This window comes from Drosophila yakuba, chromosome 2L, assembly GCF_016746365.2.
Source record: "Drosophila yakuba strain Tai18E2 chromosome 2L, Prin_Dyak_Tai18E2_2.1, whole genome shotgun sequence".
Classification (NCBI taxonomy): Eukaryota; Metazoa; Arthropoda; class Insecta; order Diptera; family Drosophilidae; genus Drosophila; species Drosophila yakuba.
In genome coordinates this window covers 6120652-6144878 of record NC_052527.2, presented here as the reverse complement: position 1 = coordinate 6144878, position 24227 = coordinate 6120652, and the positions used below count along the sequence as shown (strand labels likewise).

The 24227-nt window shown below is 44.8% G+C and overlaps 3 protein-coding genes and 1 long non-coding RNA gene across 5 annotated transcripts; 3 read left to right on the top strand and 1 right to left on the bottom strand.

Moving 5' to 3' along the window:
- The first annotated feature begins 1444 nt into the window (after positions 1 to 1444).
- On the top strand, positions 1445 to 3013 carry LOC6527022. Its single transcript, XM_002088081.4, has one exon. It carries the CDS (start codon positions 1539 to 1541, stop codon positions 2775 to 2777), a length of 1239 nt encoding a protein of 412 aa, XP_002088117.1. The 5' UTR covers positions 1445 to 1538; the 3' UTR covers positions 2778 to 3013.
- A 275-nt stretch (positions 3014 to 3288) lies between these two features.
- Positions 3289 to 10095, top strand: LOC6527021 (HEAT repeat-containing protein 1 homolog). Its single transcript, XM_002088080.4, has 4 exons — positions 3289 to 4555; positions 4682 to 4944; positions 5009 to 8719; positions 8788 to 10095. The coding sequence occupies exons 1-4, from the start codon at positions 3387 to 3389 to the stop codon at positions 9933 to 9935; spliced, it is 6291 nt and encodes a 2096-aa protein (XP_002088116.1). The 5' UTR covers positions 3289 to 3386; the 3' UTR covers positions 9936 to 10095.
- Position 10096: 1 nt separating this feature from the next.
- Positions 10097 to 19662, bottom strand: LOC6527020 (sodium/hydrogen exchanger 9B2). Of its 2 annotated transcripts, none has more exons than XM_015198080.3 (6): positions 19407 to 19662; positions 13236 to 13556; positions 12912 to 13020; positions 11792 to 12046; positions 11550 to 11722; positions 10097 to 11489 (listed from the first exon to the last, which is right to left on the bottom strand). In XM_015198080.3, the coding sequence occupies exons 2-6, from the start codon at positions 13542 to 13544 to the stop codon at positions 10209 to 10211; spliced, it is 2127 nt and encodes a 708-aa protein (XP_015053566.1). In that variant the 5' UTR covers positions 13545 to 13556; positions 19407 to 19662; the 3' UTR covers positions 10097 to 10208. The 2 variants fall into 2 exon arrangements, with proteins under 2 accessions (XP_015053566.1, XP_002088115.2); XM_002088079.3 differs by lacking the exon at positions 19407 to 19662 and adding an exon at positions 13637 to 13773.
- Positions 19663 to 21978: 2316 nt separating this feature from the next.
- On the top strand, positions 21979 to 24100 carry LOC120320847. Its single transcript, XR_005560431.1, has 2 exons — positions 21979 to 22387; positions 22447 to 24100. It is a non-coding gene; the product is annotated as an uncharacterized LOC120320847 (long non-coding RNA).
- The last annotated feature ends 127 nt before the right edge of the window (positions 24101 to 24227 follow it).

Here is a 24227-nt window from a genome sequence, read left to right as displayed (position 1 = left end):
TAGACAAATAATAAAACCATAAATAATGCAAAACAATAAACGAGCAAGTATTCATAAATTATTAACGCAGGAGCTGCTGGCTGACAAAAGGCAGCGCAAATACCCAAAATATTTTGCCAAAGCATTTGGAAGGACAATGAGGCACGAACCAGATGACAGAATCCGGGGAAGAAAAGCAAATCCCCGCAGCAAATAATTGAGCCTCATAAAGGAAATATCATTCATTGATTTTCCCCCTCCCCTTCCTCCTCCCCTCGCCACCCAACAGACAACCACAACAGATTCTCGACCTCTCATTTCCCGCAGCAAGTGGATGAAGTCGTCGGAATGGGCATTGGGTGGCCAGTGGTGGTTAAGTGGTGGTGGGTCATGGGGCTTCCGTTGGCTATATGGACAGCTGACGAAACTATCCACCTAGCGGCGCAAGGAAGACTTCCACATGAATCCCAAATCTATGCCCCGTCATGATTTGCACAAAAAAACACGAGCTGGCAAATTTGTCAGTGGCACAAAGGACATAGGAAAAATGAGGGGAAAAATCTAAGGACGAGTCAGGGAGAACAAATGATAAATTATTGAGGGATTTTCGTTAATTTGATGACACTGATGATGGCCAATGCCAGATTATCCTGACTGCCGAATTCTGATTGGGCCAAACGGCAAACAAAATACATATCTTATAGAATTTTATTTGGAATTTTGTATATTTTTTATTGGCACATATTTATATACCTAAAATCCTATTACATTTTTAAAGAGCTTCTTATACTTGTGTAAACTTAAAATCGTTTTATTATAGACGTAGTAATTTAAACCAGGATATAAGCTCCATTTATCAAATTATTGTTAATATTTTGATAAGCCTAAAATATGCAATGTTTTGAAAGTTTTATTCGCTCAGTTTATATGAATTATAATTATATTAAATATATATGTTTATATTATATTATATATATAATATTATTAAATAACCTTAGTCAAGAAAATCAAATTGGTTTTTAATTTACAAACGATTTGCGTACATTATTTAATTAAATTTTTAATCAGCAAACAATGCTTCACAGCCTGTATTTTATTTATTATTACCATTTTAATTTATTTTGCTCCTTTTTGAGAGTTTGAGTCTCGAATGCGTCTTTGCTAACGTTGGAGTGTGTACTCGCTAACTGGGCAGTGTGTACACACCGCATACAATGTAAAATCACTTACATTTTCCAGAACTCCAAAACTGTACAGTTTGAATTTTTTAGAGCCGTGCTTGTGAATTTCTAAAGTTACTTAAGTTAAAAGATTAACTGCCAATTTCCGACAACTTGAGCAAGCGCATTTCTATTATGGACAAGATGAAATGGCGAGCGCTATTTCCAATGGTTGGCAAAGCGATGGAAATATATATGTGCATAGCATTCTGTTTGTGATCTGGTATCTATTTGGTAGCGTGTTGGTATTTTATTGGGGCGGTCACACTGATCCATAGCCCAAAAACAAGCAACCGATGCGAAAAGCATAACAATTCGAAAGTTAAAAATTCGCTCAAGATGAGCGCCTATTACAGGCGCGCGGCGCTGCGCAAAAAGAGCCCCAGCCAGGGAAACTCCTTCGCGTCGGAGATGAACGAGTCTGGCTACACATCCTTCCTGGCGCCGCACAATTCCACCGCGGAGACGCCATTTTTGTTGGACGACGCTGAGGGCGAAAACTGTCGCAATGCATCGAACACCACGACATTCTTTCGCGGACTGAACACGCCCGGTGGCCACCAGGAGCAGGACCTCCACTGGGGCAAGCCATATCCCAGAACACAGCCGCAGAGGCAAAGCTCCGCGGAGGAGGAGCGTTTCTCTTTGACACCGCGTCTGCAGGATGCGCATAGTTTGCCCAAGCGGCGCAAAAAACACTTTCAATCGCCTCACAACAGCCCCAAGAAGTCCAAGAAGCTGCTCTTCCCCCACATAGAACAACCGCCCAAAAATCGCTTCTACGGCGGAGTTGAAAAGCTGGACATTGTCGCCAAGTTGGCCCAAGAGCAGCCGGCACTGGAGTGCATATTGCGCCATGTGGGCGCCCACACGCTGGACGTGATGACCAGGGTGTCGGCGGTCTGGAAGCAGGCCGTTTATCGCAGCCAGCGGGACCTGGAGCGCCTGCAGAACCACCGACTCAAGTTGAGCCTTACCAAAGAGAATCCTCACGTGCCCAATCGGTGCAGCCATGTGCCCAAGGCAAACCACACAGTGCCATTGCAGACCTCGAATCACAGCAGCCTAAACAACAGCGTCGCCTCGCTGATGGACTCGGGCAACTCGAGCATCCACCTGATGGACGTCGATGCCGGCAGGATTCTGCGCGAGCAAACACAGCGCGTCAAGTGCCCGCGATGCGGACGCGGCAGCCGCGTTTTTATAAGCGAGGCGGCCAAGGGTGGCGAGAACTTATTGTCGCAGACCCTGCCGCCTATTGGACGTACAACTAGCACATTCCCCTGCATGACGGGTCCGCCTCTCAAACGCTTCTTGTCCCTGGATCTTGACGAGGTAAGGACATCACCGCAGGGACCGGCTTACAACTTTGCCGAATGCACCGGTGTCACCTGCCAGTTCCGGTTCTGCGTCAACTGCCTGTGCAAGTCGCATCCCGGCGAGCGTTGCCTGGTCACCGAGCTGGACACACCATCCAAACTGATGATGCCCCGGGAGCGACTGACACCGCCACAACGTGCCCAGAATCGTGATCCCAAAATCAGAAGGAAGAACTCGCTCAAGCGGCTCTGCTTTTAGCTTTATCATAGGCTTCTATTTACGATTAGTATTCGATTTTTTTAAATCTCATTAATATGTATTATGTCCATCGCATTATGTTCCATTTCATCACGTACATTCTCATATGTTTTTAAATCGTTCTTTGTAAGGTTTGTCGGAAATCTGTACCTCTGCGAGATTAAGTATTTTTTACATATGCAAAATATATATACCTTTTTAAAAATTAAAGCTGGACCTTTTTGGAGGAAACTGTACAAACTTTTAAGGGTTCTTAGTGATTGTTGCATTTTTAATTAAGGATTTATCAGTCGTTATTGTTAAGCGAGTCTGAAAATATCAATGTTTATTTTGTATTACTATTATATATAAGAAAAAACCCTTTAAAACGACTTCTACATAGATTGTATTTAAATAAAACAAAGTAAATTCAGAAAGTATAACGGTTTGTGTCTCTGCTAATTAGGATGCGCGCTATGAACAATATAGCTACATTTTTCTTAGTGTACTTCCAGAGCCCACTCTGGCCACACTAACAAAACACGTGTGGAGTGCGGTCGCCGCGCATTTATTATTCTCCGATTTAACCATTAATTTACTTGGGAAAAAAGGAACAAAAGCGCATCCAAGATGAGTACTGCGTTGGCCCAGCAGCTGCAGAAACTGGCTGCGCCGCAGTCGTCGCTAACTCTAGCAGATGCCCGTAGTCGCGCCTCCATACTCTTCGATCCCAAGGAGGCGGCCACCAAGGATCGGCAGTCAATCTACGAGATTGGGGTAAAGGGACTGCAGGAGCTGACCGACTTTAATCCGGCCTTTAAGGAGTTCCAGCTGACGTTGTTCGATGAGGCCACATTGACGCTGGAGCGATCCGTGGAGCTGCCGGAGATCAACAACATGCTGGACGCGGCAATTGCCAAGTTCTTGCGTCTGCTTTCGCCGTACCTGCTGCTCCGGCCCGCACACATGGCATTCGAATGGTTGCTGCGTCGATTCCAGGTGCACGAGTACAACCGGAGCGACGTTATGGCCCTGATTCTGCCCTATCACGAGACCATGATCTTTGTCCAGATCGTTAAGACCATGAGGCTCCGTTCATCGGACGGCGACTGGTACTGGCTGCGCCCCTTGCAGCGTCCTGGCGTTCCGCTGGCCAAGACTACTATTATCAACAGAGCCGCCGGCAATCCCGCCTTCCTCGGCTTCATCTGCCGCAGTACCCAGAAGGCGGTCAAGGAACTGGGTCCACTTGCCCACCAGCTACAAGCCCAGATCAACTTCTATGCCACCGTCGTCGTTGGCGCCCTGCAAACGGCCAAACCTCTGCAGGATTGGCACATCACGACTATTCTGGAGTCGCTGCTTCGTGGCCTGGTGTCCGATAACATTGACTTTATGGCCGCCGCTTATGTGATCGTTGCGCAGCTTGTGTCCCGCACCAAGCTCAAGAGCAAGGTGTGCAACGCCCTGCTGGAACGCGTGGCCAATTGCCCGTTCGAGAGACTACACAGTGAGTCCCTGCTCCTGCTTGTCTGCATCTATGGCAAGCAGCAGGCCGCTTTGCCGCACTTTAAGCCGGAAACCGTACTCAATCTGGTTGGGAAGAAGTGGCTCATCTCCACTCTGGCCGCTCTGGCTAAAAGCAACATCGCCATCCAGTCTATCTGCATGCCACTTATGACGGGCGCCGTGGCCGCCATTCGGGAGGAGGACGCCTCTTCAAGCGCGTGCAAACTGTTCTTGGACAACCTGTTGTCAGAGGTGCCCATGCCAAAGCCGACTGCTCAGCAGCTGATCAAGTAAGTACTCGGAAAAGGAAGTTGAAAGGGTTTCTCAAACCAGAGACCACATCAATTTGTAGTATACTTGAACTCTGTAGGTTATGTTCCAATTTAATTAACATATGTATATTTTACCCATTTCAGTTGCTTTTTGGATACTTTTGTAGAGACTGCGACCGATGCACCAGAGCCCATGGAAACCAACTCAAACGATGATGAAGATACCATCGTAATTGATTCGGATGATGAGCAGGAAACGGAAAAGACCAGCTTCCAAACCTGGTATACCACTTACCTCGAGAAGCTGGAGAGACGATATCCAGAAGCTTTTGACCTGAGCGTTAAAGAAGCCTTGAGATCCAAATCATCTACAAGCAATCGCCAAAAGGCCTTAAAGTTGGCTTTGGGTGCGTTAATCATAGTTTTATAATAACAATATAAATAATGACTATCCTAATTATTAATTTTTAGGTTTCCGTCTCAACACCACAGATGAAAAAGCAAAGAACGCATACGAAAAGCTCTATCACTACAGCGCTGACTGGCGACTTAGCGCTGTCCAGCAACTAGTCCAGAATTTGAGTGTGCCTAAAAGGCGAGAGAGAAGCGTTAAGCTACTGCAGGAATGTTTGCCCGATAGGATAAATGATGATAGTGGTGCTGTGGTGTCAACCTTGCTATCATTGCCCACCGAGGAGCTCACCGAGATGTTGGGTCCGTTGCCTCTGGCTCAGACCCTATGTCGTCTGCTGTATCGCGCTCAGTCCAAAAAGGAGCAGGAATGGCAGCCTGTGATACCACTGGCTGTTCGCCACTTGACCTCTGCCGCTGTGAGCGGCCATTATGACACAAATTTAGTGCTATTAGCGCTGATGCCGCTGCTCTTTCCTGGCGAAGCTTTAGCTGAACACCAGCACAAGGCATTGCTGATTCTACTTGACAGTGATTTTGTCAGCAAAGTCCCGTTTTTGGCAGAACTTAAAGTGAGCCACAAATTCAGTGACTTTAATGTAGGCGAGCACCGTCAGCACTTCCTGGACGTAATAGCGAGCAGCAATCAGGAATTGAGCCAAGAACGAGCGTTGCTCCAAAGCGTAGAAGATCATGGCGGTGAGTCGTACATTCAGGAAGCCTCCCAGCTGACGCACCTTTTACTTCTGCTGACTGCCTACGCTAAGAGGGCACTGCAGCCTCAGGAAAGCCTTCACATGCTGGAGAAAATCGGACTTTATAGTCGGCGCCTCCAATTTCGTGTGGTCAACAATAGTCAGAAGACCCACAACTGTGCCCCCCTCCAATTGTATGTGGATTTCCTATTGACTTTGGTGAAGAACACCAAATGGACAGCTTTAGCTTCGACACCTTGGAATCAGATGACCGATGAGCTTCGCCTCTGTCTGCGTCTGCTGGAGATTATATGCGCCCAAGTGTTCTCGGAAGAGGCTGGTCAGCCTGAGCGTCAGGAGTGGACGAGAGCTCTGCAACAAAGTTTGCAACTAATCCTGCCTGAAGCTCAAGATAGATTGGATATGCTATCAAACCTCTACGTGTTCGAGCGACTGCCAGAATTGTGGCCTCGGGACTCTGACTATGCCGTGTTCCGTTTGCAAGGCTTCTTTCTTCTGGAAGCGGTTCTGTCCAACCCGAAATCCGAACTAGACTGCAGCCTGGTTCATGTGCTGCGGGTGGCCAACGCCTGTGGATCCCCCTTGCAAACACTGCGAATGCAGGCCATTAACGCCCTGCAGCTATTCAGTAATCGCAAACTAGTGTCCCATGTGGAGCAATTGGTGCGTTCGCTGTTGCAGCGGAAGAGCGAGTTGGGCATGGATCACGAACAGTTTGCCCTGATTCTATACACCATTCTGGAACCAGAGAAGGCCACGGCCAAGGAAAGACTCGTGCTGTCAAAACTGAAAAGATCTGTCTTGGCTTTGGCCTCCGATCCGGAGCAGCCTCCCATTTGTACCGCGGTCTTGCTTGCGAGCCTGAAGCACGTCAACGATGAGCATTTCTTATCCGAATTGCTGCCGCTGGGACTGGACTCCCTGAAGAAGATAACTGCGGGGGAAGACAACCAGCATATAAAACAGCTGCCATGGCCACATAGCGAAATCTACAAGTCGGTAATGGAGAAATTTGAAGGGCGTGTTGCGCTCAATGTGTTGCTCCGAAAGGATATGGCTTGGCAATTGTTTGAGGACAGCTTCGCCCAGTACGACACCTATGTTCAGCTTGAAAATAAGCTACAGCCCCTTCCCTGCGTCCTGCTGAACAGCCTCACTCCGGAGACCTTTGAGCAAATGCAGGCCAAGCACAAGATGGCTCTGATCAAGCTGATAGTGGAGTCAACTACCAATTCGGACAACGACAGCATATTCTTGGCTAGCCATCGTTTGCTGAAGCGCTGCCGCTTGGATTGCCAGCCACTAGTCCCCAGCCTTTTGGAGATGGCTAACACCAAGGTGCAGAAGCAAAAACCCGCCAAACGGCGATCAGTCCAGGCCGCCCAACTGGATCTTACCAGCCCGTCCTGGAAGCAAGGAATGACTCTTCTCGAGCTTTTGGAAAACAAGAAACAGCTGGTTGGAGCCGAGCTGCTGATCCCGCCGCTCTTCGAACTCCTTCAAGCCTGTCTGACGCTGGAAGAGCACAGTGCCGCCGAGTATCCCAAGCAGCTGATTCTCTCGAGCTTGCTGCACTGCTGCCAGACGGCACAGTCGGCTGGCGTGCAGCTCGTTAAGGCTATGCCTGAATCAAGCTTCCGCATCGAGCTGGTGGTGCAATGCTTGAGGAATACCCGCAATCCGCAGACCCAACAGCATGCGCTACTGTTCCTTACTCACTGTGCTGGCATGTATCCGCAACAAGTTCTACACAAGATCGTCGAAATCTTTACGTTCGTTGGCTCCACGGTGGCGCGACACGACGATGCCTTCAGCCTGCATATAATTCACAATGTGGTGGAGTCCATAATACCTATCCTGCTTCTGAAGACTGGACATAATGAGCTGGTTATACCCGTGCTTAAGGTGTTTGCTGATATTTGCGCAGATGTACCCGTCCATCGTAGATTGCCACTTTATGCTACCCTGTTCCGAGTACTGGAGCCCAAGGAGCACCTCTGGCAGTTCTTGTGCATTGTGTTCGAGTCACAAGTTCTGCTGGAGCAGGTTCCACAAAAAGTGTCCACAGACAAGTCGCGACTGGACTTTGCCCGTGAACTGACGTTGATGTTTGAAGATCCGACGGTCGCAATACAGACGAGCATTCGTCTATTGGATTACTTGGCCCAGTTGCCGACAACCAAAGGCGGCGTTTCTTCGGGTGCGTCAGGCTCCACTGTGCAAGTCACGGAACAACAGCTCTTCGATGTTCGGAACCGGACGTTCAAGCAACTGCGGCACTACAAGTACCTCATCATGGACTTCCTCTCTGGAATAAGCAGCTGCAATGAATGGGAGAAGAAGATGAAGCGACCCGATCCCACCGAGCTACTTCCGTATTATCAGGAATTCATCCTAAAGACACTCGCGTACGTGGGCGTTCTTAATGGAGCATTGGAAGCAGCCTCCGATACGCCTTCTCTGGAGAAGTTCTGGCGTGTGCTAGCCAACCATGCACACGATGTCTTGGATAACGCCATCGGACTTCTGGCACCCCAACATTTCCTTAGTGTGATAACCGAACTACTGCAGCATGATCATGTGTATGTGCGCATTAAGGTGATGGACTTGTTGGTCACCAAGCTGAGTGCGACGAGCGATTACTTCAATCAAACTGCCGCTGAACACTTTAAGGTGCTTTTCGCGCCATTAGAAGAGATTATCAACGGAATCCTGGAGGGCGGTTCCCACAGTGCTCAGCAGGCGAAGCTTCAGCAGACTGCGTTGCACGCTCTCCAGTTGTTGGCCCTCCGTCACGGACGCGACTTTATCGAAGAGTGCCGCTCCCTTCTGGCCACCTTGACCAAGATCACCAAACGACGTGCGAACGTGCCCAAGGCGGTAGTGGGCAATGTGGTGCTGACCCTCGTCGAAATCTGTGCAAGTCTTAAGGCACACGCCTTAGCCCAATTGCCCAAGTTCGCTCCCCAACTGACGGAGTTGCTGAAGGAACAGGTTCAACAAATGGCCTCGCTCAAACAGGGACCAGACTACGTCTGTTCCACCCTTGTCACAGGTAAGTCTCCACATCGACAATCCATTTGGAAATATTCCTCAACTAAATATATTGATATTCTATTGCAGCACTCCACAAGCTCTTCAAGGCGCTGCCGCTTTTCTTGGGACCCTACTTGGTGGACATCATCGGTGGCTTGGCGCGCCTTTCAGTGCAACTAGATAATGCACAGCTGGTGCAGGACAAACGCACACAGATGCTAAAACAGCAACTTGCGAACGTTTGGACTGCAGTAGCCCAGGGCGTGGAGGTGCGCATTCTTGTACCCAGTTGCGCCAAGACGTTCTCCAGCCTGTTGGAGCAGCAAGCGTACGACGAGCTGGGACATCTGATGCAGCAGCTACTGCTGCAGAGCATCCGACACAATCCAGCAGCCCAATTGCTACCGGTTCAGGATCCCTTAAGCGAGCTTTTCCTGCAAGCGCTCAACTTCCGGCTGCAAGTGCGCGGACGAGGATTGCAGAGACAATTGGTTTCAGATGTAGAGGCGGCCATTGCCGAGACCTTTGTGACGTGGATCCTTAAGTTGTCCGAGACCAGCTTCCGTCCCATGTACTCTCGCGTACACAAGTGGGCGCTGGATAGCAGCTCTAGGGAAACGCGTCTCACATACTTCCTGCTGACCAACCGGATTGCCGAAGCTCTAAAATCCTTGTTTGTGCTGTTTGCCAGCGAGTTTGTCGAAGACTCCTCGCGGCTGCTGACGGAGCACAACTCCATTCGACCCGAGTTTGAAGTCGAAGAAAAGGAAGATGATGTGGAGCTTTTAACGGCCATACTGAACACTCTGCATAATGTGTTCTTGTACTGCAGCGAAGACTTTATCAATGACCATCGCTTCAACGCCCTGATGCCACCCCTGGTGAACCAATTAGAAAACGATCTGGTACTTGGAAATGATTCGCTTCAACAAAGTCTAAGTAACTGCATTGCCCAGTTGGCAGTGGCCACCAACGATGTGATGTGGAAGCAGCTCAACAGCCAAGTGCTCCTGAAGACGCGCACCCCCACTCCCGAAGTGCGGATCCTGGCCTTCAACAGCTGCGTCGCTATCGCCCGCAAGCTGGGTGAAAGCTATGCTCCCCTGCTGCCGGAGACGGTTCCATTCATCGCGGAGCTGCTGGAGGACGAGCACCAGCGCGTGGAAAAGAACACGCGCAGTGCAGTCCAAGAGCTGGAAACTATTTTGGGCGAACCGGTGCAAAAGTATCTATAATTATGAGTGAGAGATTTCTCCAAATGCTAAATGTTATGTACTCTAATATTGTCCTAAAGGAATTTATAATTACGTTCTATTAAAAGTGATATTTCAGTCCTAATCATTAAAATGGCCAAAAAACTCTAATTTGCTCTCTATTAAAGTAAAGTAAGTCGCAGTTCATTAGCTTACTCATTTATTCGGAATGCAGAATCCGCTTAATCTAGTGTACAATAAGAAAACAATCAACATTATTCTTGACACAACAAGTGGAGCGATTTGAAAGCGGTACTATGTGTTGTATGTGTAGGAAATGGTGGGGATGTGGGCGTTGTTGAGCGTGTTGTCGTGTGTCTCCTTGTCCTCGGGTATCTCCGGATCCTCGCGCTCCTCCTCCTCGTCGATGATGCTGATGTCGCGGATGGATGGCCGATGGCTGCGTCGCCAGCCACTGAGGTCCTGCGGCTGCTTGGTCTTGGTTAGCAGCTTGGTGCCCGTCACCGAGATCAGGATCGCTCCCAGCGGAGCGGTGAGAACGATGCTGAACACGGAGATCGTCTGCACAATGTTCGCCCAGTTGCGTTCCTCATCGGTGGCGTCGTCCCCGAGATGCTTTAGGGCCACCGGTCCGAGGGCCGCCTGCACCGTTGCCTTGGCCATCCACGACAATCCCACAAAGAACTTCTCCTTGGTGTTTAGGCGATCGCCGAACGCAATACCCGCCGTGGTGAAAATGCGCAAAATGGCGCCCGTGAAAATGCATGCCGCTCCGACGGACACCGTGTGTGAGTCCAGCTCGCGTATCTTTATGGTGGCACCGGTCAGCCCGAACAGAATTGGCTCGAAGATCATCCAGAAAATCTCGAAGGCGGTGGACACCGGGTTGTCCTCCACATCCCAGCCGTCCTTGCACCAAAACAGGTTCGAAACGAAGGCCGAGAAGACCACAGCCAGGGGTCCGGCTCCCTCGAAGCCCAGCTCCTCGCTGCCATAAATGGCCATCAGTCCGCCGGTGAAGAGCAGCAGCGTCCGCAGTGGCACCACATACGCGTCCCCCTTCTCCGGAAAGATGCGGGCCAGCGAACCCCAGACGACGCCAAAGCCCAGGCCGCCCAAGATGCAAACCGGCGCCTGGGCGATCTGGTAGGCCAGACCCTTGTCGGAGAACATCACCGTGCTGATGATGCCGAAAATGGCCACCGACAGAGCATCGTCCACGCCAGCCACGGCCACCACCAGTGTGGGAATACCCTTGGCCACGCCATAGCCCTTGGTACGCAGCCGGAACAGGCAGGGCACCACCACGGCCGGTGACACTGCGGCAATGATGGAACCCAGCAGGAAGGCCCAGATCCAGGGCAGATCCAGCAGGAAGTGCGACATCACGGCCATCACCACGGCCTCCACGCACCACGGAATGATGCCCAGCTTCAGGATCGTCTTGTACACCTTCTTGAAGGCCTCCGGCTCCATTTCGAGTCCAGCTCGAGTCAGGATTATGGTAAGCGCGAATTTGCGCAGGTGGGCCGTCACCTTGGAGAAGTCGCCATCAATGTTGGCCCAGCCTACATTCTGGAAATTATAATCAATGTTTAGTTTAGGCAAATAATATAGTAATATGTGGAAGAGTACCTGGAAGAGTATGCCCACCATGAGCATGCCAATGAGACGTGGCAAGGTAGTCAGCGATATGAGGTAGCCACCGAAATTGGCGGCCACAGTGAGAACGACCAGGCCAAAGAGCTGCCCTCCAGGGGCAGCCGAGTCGCCGATGATCACGAAGGCGGTGACCCAGATAAGGACACCTGTAATTCAGAAAAATTTATATATTTATAACCTCAATATACACCAATTCAATTGTGAAGTTTGCTCACCAATCAGGATAATGGAAATTAAACGCGATACCGTCCTAAACGTGGGGCACAGCGGATAGGGGAATATCTTCTGCCAGAAGGGCGGCTCCCAGGACGCGGATGGCTCCTCGCCGCGGCACTTGAGGCAGAATGTGTACATCCAGGACTCCTCGACGTAGTTGGCACCGCCATTGCTGCTACTGCCACCGGTGTTACCCATCTGGTGGCCATTGTACTTCGCATTGAGCACGTCCAGCGCATTCTGTCGATAGTTATCTGCGAAACAAAGACGGTTCCAATGAGTGATGGAAACTATTGGGTTGGGTGCACCAGCACCTAGTACTACTCAGTTTGTAAGACCTCAAACAACTATCTTCCCAGCTAGCAGGGATCTCTAATTAGGTGATAACTATGGGCATTAGATCGCAGGGGAATGCGTCAAAGGCTAGACCTACGCAACAATATTTTGATTTGGTAGAACCCACTTCCCCCGGCTCGCTAATTGATAATGTTGACTGGAAAATGAAGTAGACGTAGAACCGTAGCCGCCGATCAAACAAGCGCTTCAACTTGATATATTTGCATTTTTCAACTGGTTAATTCAAGTTAAAATTTCAATGGGACCGTGAAAATGAGGTGCTGACTTGATAGGAAACTTCCTATCATACTTGTATTTCGGAATAATATATATGATGTACTCCACATGTGTTAAAGTGCTTGTTATTATATTATATATAATTGGCGCCATTGCATTTAGATTCAACAGTCGGTAATACTTATTAAATATAAATGGAATGGCATCATGTATTTATAAAATATATATACTACACTTTCACGAATCTCAGTTTAGCACGTTTGCAAAAGAATTTAATACTTCATTGAGGCGCCCATGATTGAGTTTTTGAAACGTGTTAGTAGCGAAAATGCTCAGCACACGTGAGAACTGAGGTGTAGACTATATACGCCGCAGACTGTATATATAAAAATATTAAAGTATTCCGCAGATATATGGCTTATACGACCTGCTTTAGCCGTTACACAGTGGCTTATTATTAAATTTATATTATATTAGATTTTGGAAATCCTTTTTCTGACAAACTGGCAACTGGTTTTCTAGGCAAGGATCCTGCGATCCACTTACCATAGCTGTGAGTCGAGACCCGATCACTTTCGTTGTCATGGGGAACTGTATCCTTCAGGATGCTCTTCCTTCGCGCCGGTCCAATGTCCGTGTGCGAATGTGTGGAGGTCTGCAATCCGAATACGAATATAGATTAATTCAGTTAAATAACCATACGTTATCGGTAGCACTGGTTCACAAGCGTGTGCCCATATATATTTTCATTAGCAGATTATATGGCAGTACATGGAAAATCCGTTTTTACGATGCACCACCCAACAAGCGGAATGATCGCAATCGCCGGCGGTTAATGAATTGATATAGTCAACGGCCAACGGCACTCACCTGTGAAATTTTACGCCTCGGATTTTGCTCATAGGCGGGATTATCGTATCCAGTGCCGAGACCCCCATTCCCGCCAATCATTGGCGGATCGGATATAATGCTCACTCGTCGCTTGGGTTGGCTCTCGATGACAATGGTGCTCCTATGGTTGCCAGCCCCATTGCCACTGCCATTCGCATTGGGCATGGGCACGTCACTGGGCACTGGGATGGGAGACGGAGCGATGATGGTCGTCGGTGTGGTTATGGTCGCTGGTGCTCCGCCGACGGAGGGATCCTCGCGGGCTTCTGGGTCTCCCGTGGCCGTCATCTTCTTATGGCTCTGCCGAAACGAAGTTTATGATAAGTTATCTGTGCTCAATAGTTCATTTATTGCTCAAGATCAGTGACCATAATGCTTACAATAAACATTTGACGGCGTCGCGAATCAAATGTATAAAACTGTTTTGAAGCGATTCGCGAGTTTTTACAACTATCTCGTTCGACGTTTAGCAATGAAATAAATTCATTACCACTCGGTGGCAATCCGCCAACTCCAGGTGAACACACACAGACATAAGATCACACACACACACACACACACACACACACACACACACACACACACATACACACGCAGAGGCACCTGGTGGCTACACTGGGCGAAATGGCGAGGCGCTAATTGAAAAGCCAAACAGATATTTATCAAAGCCCAGGAAAATAGCAGGCAAAGTTATATAAAGGGTAATTGTGGGAATTAATGCCCTATTTATCGAATCTATTTATTTATTTATAAACTACTCTCAAAATGTACTTATAAAATATTTAGTGTGGTCATATAAAACGTAATTGTGAAAACTATTACCCCGGTTCGTAAATTTATATGTTTATTTTTTATACACTGCTATAAAAACGTACAATATTTTATTGTGATTGTGGAATGTTGTGAATTATTATTATTTCCTATAAAAAAATTGGAAAAAATTTTTTTTTTTTAAATCGTATATTTGTAATCATCGTTTTCGCCATAACTTGGCAAAAAATGGACGCACAGCTAAAATAAAGACTGTTTTGTGCTGCTAATAAACATGGCTAACAATGTCTATCCCTACTTTTTTGGTTTTCGAAAAATTTGCGAAAATTGGCAAAGAATTACAGTTTTCTTTTTTGAGCACAGGTGGATAGGAAATTTTGTTACGAATTCAACGAGGTATGGCATTCCACTTTGGGACAACTATTTTTACTGCTATGAAAAAAAACCGAATTATTTTTTATCAAAAAAACGAAAACAAAAAGTAAAAAATCTGATATTTTCAATCGGCGTTTTCGCCATAACTTGGCCAAAAATTTTTGTAGTGCCCCTGTGAACTTGTGAAAACGTGAAAGACTAACGTAAGTATTCAATAAATAGTGTAAAATCTTCTTAAAACCTCAATAAAAATTAACAGCAATTAGCTTTAATTATATCACCTGTCCCGAAAGATACACCTGATATTCGGTCGGTGATACGGATAGGTACACCCATATCTCATGCCATGAATATGTAAAAACCAGGTCGGTTGCCGCTTTGATGACCAAGAAGTTTTTTAGCCATTTGTTTGACATTCAATTATGACGCGTTTATCTAAACAAATTCACGTGAGCTGCGTTTAATATCTGTTTAATGTGTTTTTTTCTTTGTTTGGTTTTTTTTTGAGACGTCTCGAAATAATGAGGCTGATTTGATTATTTTATACATTTGGTGATTATTTGCTTTTCGAGTTCGGGGCTTTCCGTTGTTTTTGCTATTGTTGCGCTTCTGCGGCGAGAACAGAATGTGACATCAAGTCATGCGGTTCGTTAGCTGAATGCTGAAATCAAACAAAGCCACTGGCATGTTGCTTGCCAGGCAAAATGTTGATTTAAATTTTTCGTTTCCTACCCTCTGAAGTTGGTACAAAGTTGCGTTATTCGATTTGCTAATTTATGGTTCACACAAAAACTGTCGGTAAACAGCAAGTGACAAATTCGTCCAAAATGCGAATCAAATGGATTTTAAGCCATTTGATGGCCAGGAGTGACAACGCTGAGATGGGATATTATTCAGTTCAATAAAGTCGTCATTAATGAATGTGCAACATGTTGACGTTATTCACGCTCTGATTGGAGCCCTAAATATAGACATAAATCGGTGGGAAAGGGGAGAATAGCAGACGATATCGGAAAGGTTGAGAACGGGAAGAGTCTATTTGCAATCACAACTGCATAATTGGCCAGCCACGCTCAATGTTTTCAATTTTCACCTCTAATTAGCGCCGATTCAACAAAAAGTGCTGCTACGAGTATTGATAGGAGTAATTTGCTGTGATAAAATTGTTTTCGACAATATTTAAGCTTGGGCAGTCACCCCAGCAGCGATGTCCACTCTTATAGATCTCAATCTTAATCGCATCCAAAGCCTAAAAAATCTGAGTGGCTTTGATTATTTAGTTTTTAGTCTCTTTTTTTTTGGATGGGTGCTTGGAGCTCTAATTGACGCGTGTCTGGTATCAAACAGACGCGAGTTGACAAACTTTTCGACACCTTATCATCATCATGAATATATCATAGGTACGAGTATATTATCATCACGTGCTATCATGCGAACAAGTGGCGAACAAAGCGGCTTAATTAGCATTCGTGTGTCATCTGCTGGGCTTTTAAGACAAATAAAACAAATATATCTGGCTATAAAAGTGTAAGTATTGATCAATAGGCCAGATTACAGGTCATCTGTAGGGTGAACAACTCGGGGGATTACTAAGCATTTGATTGTCAAGTTAAGATTTAGATATTATTTATATACATACATATATACTTCAATGTAAAATACATTCAGTTTTATTATTACGAATATAATGTTTATTTCTTTTTCAATTCTTCTTTTTTATGAACCTTTTTCATTTAGAAGTGAAACATGATATCCAAATGGATTACAATGACGAAAGTCTTTTGATTTAATAATTTAGCTAATTGCTGGCGATATCTTGATTTTCCCTTTGAACCCTTGTTAGGCATTTCTGCATTCAACTTGGCTTTCAACGATTTTGCCGCTCTTTGACCTTGCCGGAGGTTGCCCCCACCCACAAATTCAGCGCCCACACCAAAAAGGCATTTTGCATTGCCATCGAATGAACAACGGCGAGGAACGATTCTACGTGACATGTTTGCCTGATCGGATTGGCCAGGGCGTAAGCAAATTCGAAGCAGTTAGTTAGCTTGGGTCAGTTGGCCGGAGCGGTTGTTGCCCAGCTGGAACTGGTCAGGTGGCCGGATTACTTAGCACTGCCACTTGGCAGTGCCAATCCGTTTTTGGCCCAAAAGGTTTTCCTTCGCACGCTTCGAGCCCCATTGCACAATAGTCACAGTCACAACCAAAAAAAAGGGGGGCCCAAAAACATTTACATTTTACAACGATTTTGAAATTGGGTAGCTAGCCAATGGATGGGATGGAATGGGTGGATCGGCTTGGATGGAGCAGTAGTATCAGTAGTAGTATCAGCTACCTGTGACGTGATTCACTTTCGAAGCCGGTCGGTCAGTCGACAAACGCATTTCTGTGCCTCGACTTTGGTTTTCTTTTCGCTTGTAATTGGCACGGCTGTTATCCCATAGCCATTGTGTTAATCTAATCGATTGTTAGAGTTGAGCGTTGTCTAGGGAACTGCCCACCAATAGATAATCAGTAGAGATAATAAGGTTCGCGCATTCTTATACAATTAATCCCCAAAACACTTGAGTGCTGGGAGCGTGTAAATTTTGAGAACAATTCACTTGAATGTGCCTCCCAAATGAAAATACTGCCGTCTATTTCTACGGATTCTTATCACCCGGAGTCACATGTGGCCAATGGGGAGACATGATGGTATTGGACACTTGGCTAATCTCCGCTGGGCTTTTTCCGGCTACGATTAGCCAGTTGTAGGACTGCTAATTGACTTTGGCTATGACGATTGCGTTGAGAATCCAATTATTTAACTCTTTATTTATATAGTTATTGCTATAGTAGCTAACATCTGAAATTGCTAAATCATCCCTCTTTCAGTTGCAAAAGTTGAATTACTCTTTGGTAAGATGGATACAGACTGATATTCTTAAGCAATCTCCAGAAATGGAAAGGAATATTTTGACAACAAAATCCATTAAAGGTTTTCTTCTGATAAAACCAATGATGACAGTTCAAAGTACTCTTTATTGGGCGCCAATAAAGCAGAGTTTACTGCCATGAATAGAGGTTCCTGTGTTTAAAACTTCAGATTGACGTCAAAGAAGACGTCCTCCAACGTTCAGCTCCAGTACTAGTGTTCAATTGATCAATTAAATGGTTTTTGCAGAGACAGGCATTCCTCGAAATTATTGAGGAAAATTCTTTAAATAAAACTCTATTGAAGTTATCAAGTGCTATATGGCATCGGTGGAATCTTTTATGGCGGCCGGATTTCATTGGAGCTTTCGCAAAGTTATCTTAGGCTGTATATTTGCATTAATTTATTGCAAATATAAAAGACTTTTGCGATGATTGATCGTAGCGTGTAGAAAATCCATATAATATAACATATTCCTGGCTTATCTGACAATCGCCGGCGATAGGAAAGGGCGCTATGGCGAAAAAAGATTTAGCCATAAAGAGTAAAATAAAAATCCACCAAACACTCGAGCTGGCCGATCATAAAAATCGAAGGTGTGATAAGGAGGCGGTTTTGGAGGGGAGGGGTTACCCCCTTATCGTACCGCCGGACAACTTAATTGGCTTGATATTGCCCTACTACCCCAGCTACCGTGTGGCCAAGTGTGGATTGTGATTGATTCCATTCCGAATGCTAAATACGCAGACGGGATCGGGTCCCCTTTAAATTGGTTTCACGATTGCGATCGGATCGCGAAATATGTGTGATTACTCCACTTACGAGTGTTTCATTAACAGACCCACTCCACTCGAATCTCAATCAGCCATGAATGTTGTTTCTATATAATCGGCTTCAGATTCGATTTCGCTTTCAATTTCCCCCATCCCTTCACCTTATTTTGCGGATTTCAGGTGCTTTCCTCTAGGGGTTTATCTGGCTCAATTGCGCGAATTGTTTATTAAAACATTATCAATTTCTGTAATCCACAGTCGGATCCACTTCACACTGTTCTACACTCGTTTCGTCTGGCTTTGGCCTTTGTCATTAGTCCCATTGACAACCGCTAATTGTGGTAAGTGTTTATTGGCCCAATTTTCGAGGCATTCGATAAGACTCGGCCCGGGTCTCTCTATTTTAATTATGCATGTATTTCCTTTATCACCGGCCTCTGGGTGAGACTTCCTCTGCTTATCTAAGCCGCACAAGTAATGAACTTAAATGATGGGCACCTTCGAGAAGTTTTGGATGGAAATCACACACAATTGGGCAATTTTTAGTGGTACCATTATGGGGATTTTTGGGCACGCGGCACGGTTTGATCTGTATCATATTCCGATCTTATACAGTACACAGAAAAAAAAGTAAGTTTAATATAAATTTATATCAATAAATTATAAGTGTAAGCCTAAATAGCAATTTCATTAAAAGTCGAGCAATATACGAATCATATTTTTATGTATTTTATAAATAAATATTCGATACGTAGATTTTGCGACTGTAGAAACGTTTTAATTGATTGTGATATAAAGTATACAATACATAATGCAATGCACCACCGTTATACGCACTGCGCATTTCCTTCTCATTGTGATTTTATTGATACTGATATGGAATTAATGCGTTCTGGAACTCGTTCACAGCTTACATTTAAAGGGTTAAACCGCTTGAGATGTTCGGTTAATAGCGTTTAAATTATGATGCAAATGGTAGGCACTGCAAATTGATTTTCCTCATGCAATAAAATATTCTTATGCATTCATTTCGAGTTCATTAAGAAATCATTCACATTTCATTAATTTCGGTCAATATGCAAATGCGCAGCAAAACGTAAATAAAGTGAAATATATGAGCCAAATTAATAACAGCTCAAAGTCGCAAGCGGGTGTTTTTAATCATAAGCGAGTGTAATTTGCATTTGCACTGTTTGGCTGCTTTGGCATTTTGATTGGAGTTCCCAAAAAACACGTACAGCCAGAAATGTGAAATATCTTAAGTATTTACTTTATTACAGCCACTGAACTCGAAGGTGGGTATAAGTGGAAACCTACTTTGTATTCACACGGCGGGCAGGAAATTAGACAACTTTCGTTGATGTCTCAAATCTGAAAGCACTTTGTCACTTCTCGTTGTCTTCGTAGTCTTTTTATTCTGCTTCACTTTTCTCGGAAGAGCGGGTGTTTTTTCGACTAATTAAGACTGAGAAGTCGTTTTGCGTTGACTTTTACTTTCATATTCACACAACGCGATCCATGGAGGCGAAAAGTGAGGCGAAGTCGATCCGCAACCTGGCCAAAACCACGACTAAGTCGCTGCAAATTCCTGCAAGCGTTTTATAGGCACACACACACTCATGTCTGTAAACACAATCGGAAGAATTGAATCGAATTGAAACCGCTCTCTTGCTCACCCATTTATTCACTCTTTCACTCACTCACTCACTAACTCACTTATTCACTCTCCGATTTGCGAAGAACGGCCCGAAGTTATGTGGCTGTAAGTGTTATCTTCTGGCGCGATCCACCCACCTGAAAATGAAGGTGGCCCAAAGCCCGCTCTTCGAATAGAAGAGGCGTAAATCAAGCCCATCGCCAGTCAATGGTGTAAGCCAACTATAAAGCTCCATGTGGCTACTGCATTGCTATATCTCGAACTGAAGGCCCTCGAGTTGTACGACCCATAAAATGGTCAACAAAATAATTTCCTTCATGCTTCCCAGGCCATAAATTCAATTCAGAATTTACCACGGCGAATGCAATGTCATAACTGGTACTTGGCGTACTTGGTGTGAAAATACATTATTTATATGGCCCTATATGTGACACGAAAAAGTATGCAATAAAATATGATTGATGACCCGAGATAACGAATGGTTTTTCTTTAATTAGTCAATCTTGAGAAGCTCAATCAATCGAAAATCGAAAGCGTTTGATGGCTTTATGGCCACGCTAATCAATTCACATTGATATGGTCGCGACTTTGTGTTTGCCCATCGTTTGATGAACTCCGTAGGAAATTTGGTAATTGAGTCACATCGAAAACATCGCGTTAGAAAGTCAATTGGTTAATTGGTCTAATTGACTTAGCGTTAAAGTGCTCGGCGTGCATATCAATAATTCAAATAGCCCCTAAATGTCTAAATACTTAGCCAAATATTATATTAGATTAATCAATTGAAGTAAACCAACACCGATAAAAATGACAGTTTGTTTAGTTACCATTTGCATATTTTTGTTTATTTACCTTGCCCAATTTTAACTGATAAATCGTGATACACTTAAAACTAATAAAGTGTCTCTCTCAGACACTGAATAGTATTTCTTTTGTTATCTGCGCCATAAACCGTGTTTATGCTCATAAACTTCCTAAAGATTTCCACTGCAATTCACTTGGGTAAACCAATTTTGATTATCGCCATATAAGTACATGATTTGCGGTATTTGGAGAAAACAGTGTTATAATTGAAACGAGCTAAAAAGTGCTTACAATTGATTTTGGTTAAAATGGTTATTGTTATTTTCGGCCAGAGATTAATGTGATATTTCTGACATTACCCGCATAAAGGTATGCCGGTATATAGTAATAAAATTGATTTCACTGCTGGCATTTAATATTTATTGTAAATTTGTTTATCTAATTTCCGGCAATATATTTACCTAGTTTCTGTCTATCTGCATATTGTTTTCGCACTCATACTAATTCACAGCCAACACGGCAAACGACCAAATCGAATTCAATTTAAACAATCCGCAAAATTGCAGCAATGTATGAACTTTTTGCATGGAACTTCTCTAATTATTTGAGTGGCAAACGGCCACTGTAAAATGCGTCAGGGCATCGTGGTGGCTGATGAAAATGTGGCTGGGTCAGGGATTTGTGCGGGGTCTCCATAAATTAACTTTGCCAAAATTACAAACATTTTCCCATTTCCTTCATTAAAACCCAAATCACGATGCCACACACCAGCGCTGAGGACACATACATATCCGTGTGTTGGCTGGACGGTAAGGGAGTGGAGCAATTTCAATTAAAGCTAATTACAACCAATATCGACTGCCAACAATGTCAAGCATCAAATGCGACGAAGCCACCCAAGAGGAGCCATCTCGATTGGTTGGCTGGCTGAATGTCTGGCTGGCTGGCTGTCCTGTTGGTTGGATGGAAGCCCGGCTAGTGTCATGTCTGGGTCGTGCACTGCGAGAAACTGCGGTGATCCGTTCACAAGGTGTCACTCAGTGTCGCCGAGGGTCCTGCCTGTGGGCGACGGTAAGTCCTGCGCGCGGGTTGCGATGCCTGAGTAAGTTTTGTTGTCCTTGTCACCGCCAGCCACTGAGATGTGGCCATTTGGGTGAACCTAAGTCTGGCAACAAAGCTACACTTGTTTTGTAACTAAGCCTTATATTATTGGGGCTCTATTTTTTATTTTATTTCTTCCACTTTTAGTGTGTATTGATAGCCATGTGTGTATACTTAAATTTCTCACCAAATAAGCAAAGCGATTATGGGTTCTTTTTTTTACTAGTTATGTTTTGAAATCATCACGCATACGCCCTGTGTGCATGCCCATAAAATACCTTTTTGCTTAGAGGTAAATTCCTTTGCCATTTTACATCATAGACCCAAAGGTGCCGCGTAGAGCACTTTGTCTTCGTTCTTTATCGACGCATTATTGTGGTTTTAAGACTTCATTTTTTTTTATTTGCTGTGAAGAGGTCCACCCCGAAGGATGTGTGTGCTTGAGGGTCCACAAGCTAGTGTCTGAATTTGAGTCACAGCCCGTTGCAAATGGTGGCGTTGTTGTCGTGGAATAATTAAAGCAAATTTGCACTTCAGACAGTCGCCCGTGGAAAAACAAGGCAAACATCTCAGCTCTCAACGCTGGCGACCCACAACAAGAGCGCTGCCGAATCACCAGACCCAGGTACAATCGAGGATACCGCCTCCTTAAGGAGCAGCAAAAACCCATACGAATTTTCGGGATTAAAATCCGACTTCAGCATACCCATTATGTACTGGGAAGCAAACTGCAACTGTAAGAGCTTTGCAATACAAAATTCTTTCTTAAATATTAAGTTTTTAATGCTTATACAGGCAAAGAGCATTTGCATCTTATGCTTGTTACATACTGCCCAGCTCATCTGATATACCCCTTCGAAATAGAAATTCCGTTTATAACAACAAAAACACCGTCAGCTGCCACTGCCAACATCAACAAAAAGGGGTGCTCCAAAGTGTTTCGAGGACTCGTACCTCCTACAACGACAATTGCAACAACAGCAATGCAGAACAAAACGCCAGTCAGCCGGGAAAGTACGCAAAAAAATGTCTTTATGTACGGAAGGCAAGGTACGAACACGGGTATATGTATATGTACATATGTATGTTTGGGCTACCATAATATGGAACAGAGCCAGCAACACAAAAAACAATGCCAGTGAGTGGCACAGAGCGCTGGAACAGGAGCGGTTCACATGGCCAAGAAGCTATGGTAATGCCACACTACTTAACTCTGGGATAAGTTTGAAGTTCCAACAAATAAGCATTATGTTCACAAATTGCAGGAACTGTTATGCTTAACAAATTGGTAAAATTACATGTACGAAGCTGCGTATACTTAATTTTACGGAAATTACGTATACGATATTACGTATACGTAATGTTAATGGAAGTTAAGGGGAATATAAAAACAGTACTAAATAAAGCTAGATTAACTTAATATTATACAAAAAACATTTTAATATTATATATTTAATATTTCATTACTTTCTTTGGAACTCATAACCTAATTACCTAATTAATCTAATTCAACCTAATTAAAATCAACAATAAAAACAAAAATGTTTTTTCTTAAATAAAAGTAAGCTTTAAGCACTTCACTTCTGTTCATCTAAATAAAGTTATCAAGAAATGGTGCCCATACATATTTCGTGATCCTGTATTGCCGCTTGCCGCTCCTGTGGCCAAGAGAGCAAAGCGGAAAGGAGGAAACCGAACGGCGACCGCGATGACGGACTCGTGCGGATGCTGCTGATGCCGATGCTGAGCCGATGTGGATGTGGATGCCGACGAGGATGAAGATGACGATGCTGCTGCTCGGCTCTTCCTGTGGCTTTTCTCACTTGCTGAGCGCAACAAGGACCAAAAAATGCCAGCACGGCAACAACAATGGCCAACAACAATAAAAATAGCGAATGGCAACAATAAACTGGGCTTGCGCCAAAAACGAAATGCGAAAATTTGTGGGAAGAGCGAGCGAGAATCGTCTTCTCACGACAACAGGACGGGAACAACAACAGAAACAACAAAGGAGTAACGAGATGGGAAAACAAAATCACACACACACACACTTGAAGAGCGACTCTCACAAAAAGCTGCTCAAAGTCAGTGTTTCGGGTGGATGCGTGTGTGTGTGTGTTAGTGGGAGAGATTCACCCGAAAAAAGTTTTCAACTTGAAATTGAACTGTGTGTGCCATAGTTGAAGGTAGAAGAAGCAGCATCAGACAAATTGGAGAGCGCCAGTTGTTGTTGCTTCAGATGCTGATGCTGATGCTGCTCTTCTCTCTCCTCCTCTACACAGACAGAAATGTGGTTACAATAATCAATATGATGATGACAAACTATTTTCATTTAAACTGTTTTCTTGTATTAGTGATTAATGCATAAAAACTATTTAATATGCCAATTCATATTTAATCATATTTATACGTGTTAATAAAGACAACTAAGCAAAATAATGATTCTTAATGAATGAATTTTACAATCACAGAATATAAAAGGGGGGCCAATTGAACGGGAGATCTAATCAGAAAAGACTTAAAATGTTCATCCCATAAGTACAAGGTTAATGCGGGAGCTTTAGGTATCGATTTGA

Excerpts from the sequence above, each read along its gene's own strand:
- LOC6527022 (XM_002088081.4), top strand. The coding sequence starts at position 1,539 with ATGAGCGCCTATTACAGGCGCGCGGCGCTGCGCAAAAAGAGCCCCAGC.
- LOC6527021 (XM_002088080.4), top strand. The coding sequence starts at position 3,387 with ATGAGTACTGCGTTGGCCCAGCAGCTGCAGAAACTGGCTGCGCCGCAG. Across the intron at positions 4,556-4,681 it reads ACTGCTCAGCAGCTGATCAA|TTGCTTTTTGGATACTTTTG; the intron begins GTAAGTACTCGG and ends TACCCATTTCAG. Across the intron at positions 8,720-8,787 it reads CTGTTCCACCCTTGTCACAG|CACTCCACAAGCTCTTCAAG; the intron begins GTAAGTCTCCAC and ends ATTCTATTGCAG.
- LOC6527020 (XM_002088079.3), bottom strand. Across the intron at positions 12,047-12,911 it reads GGTCTCGACTCACAGCTATG|ATAACTATCGACAGAATGCG; the intron begins GTAAGTGGATCG and ends TTTGTTTCGCAG. Across the intron at positions 11,490-11,549 it reads TGGTGGGCATACTCTTCCAG|AATGTAGGCTGGGCCAACAT; the intron begins GTACTCTTCCAC and ends TATAATTTCCAG.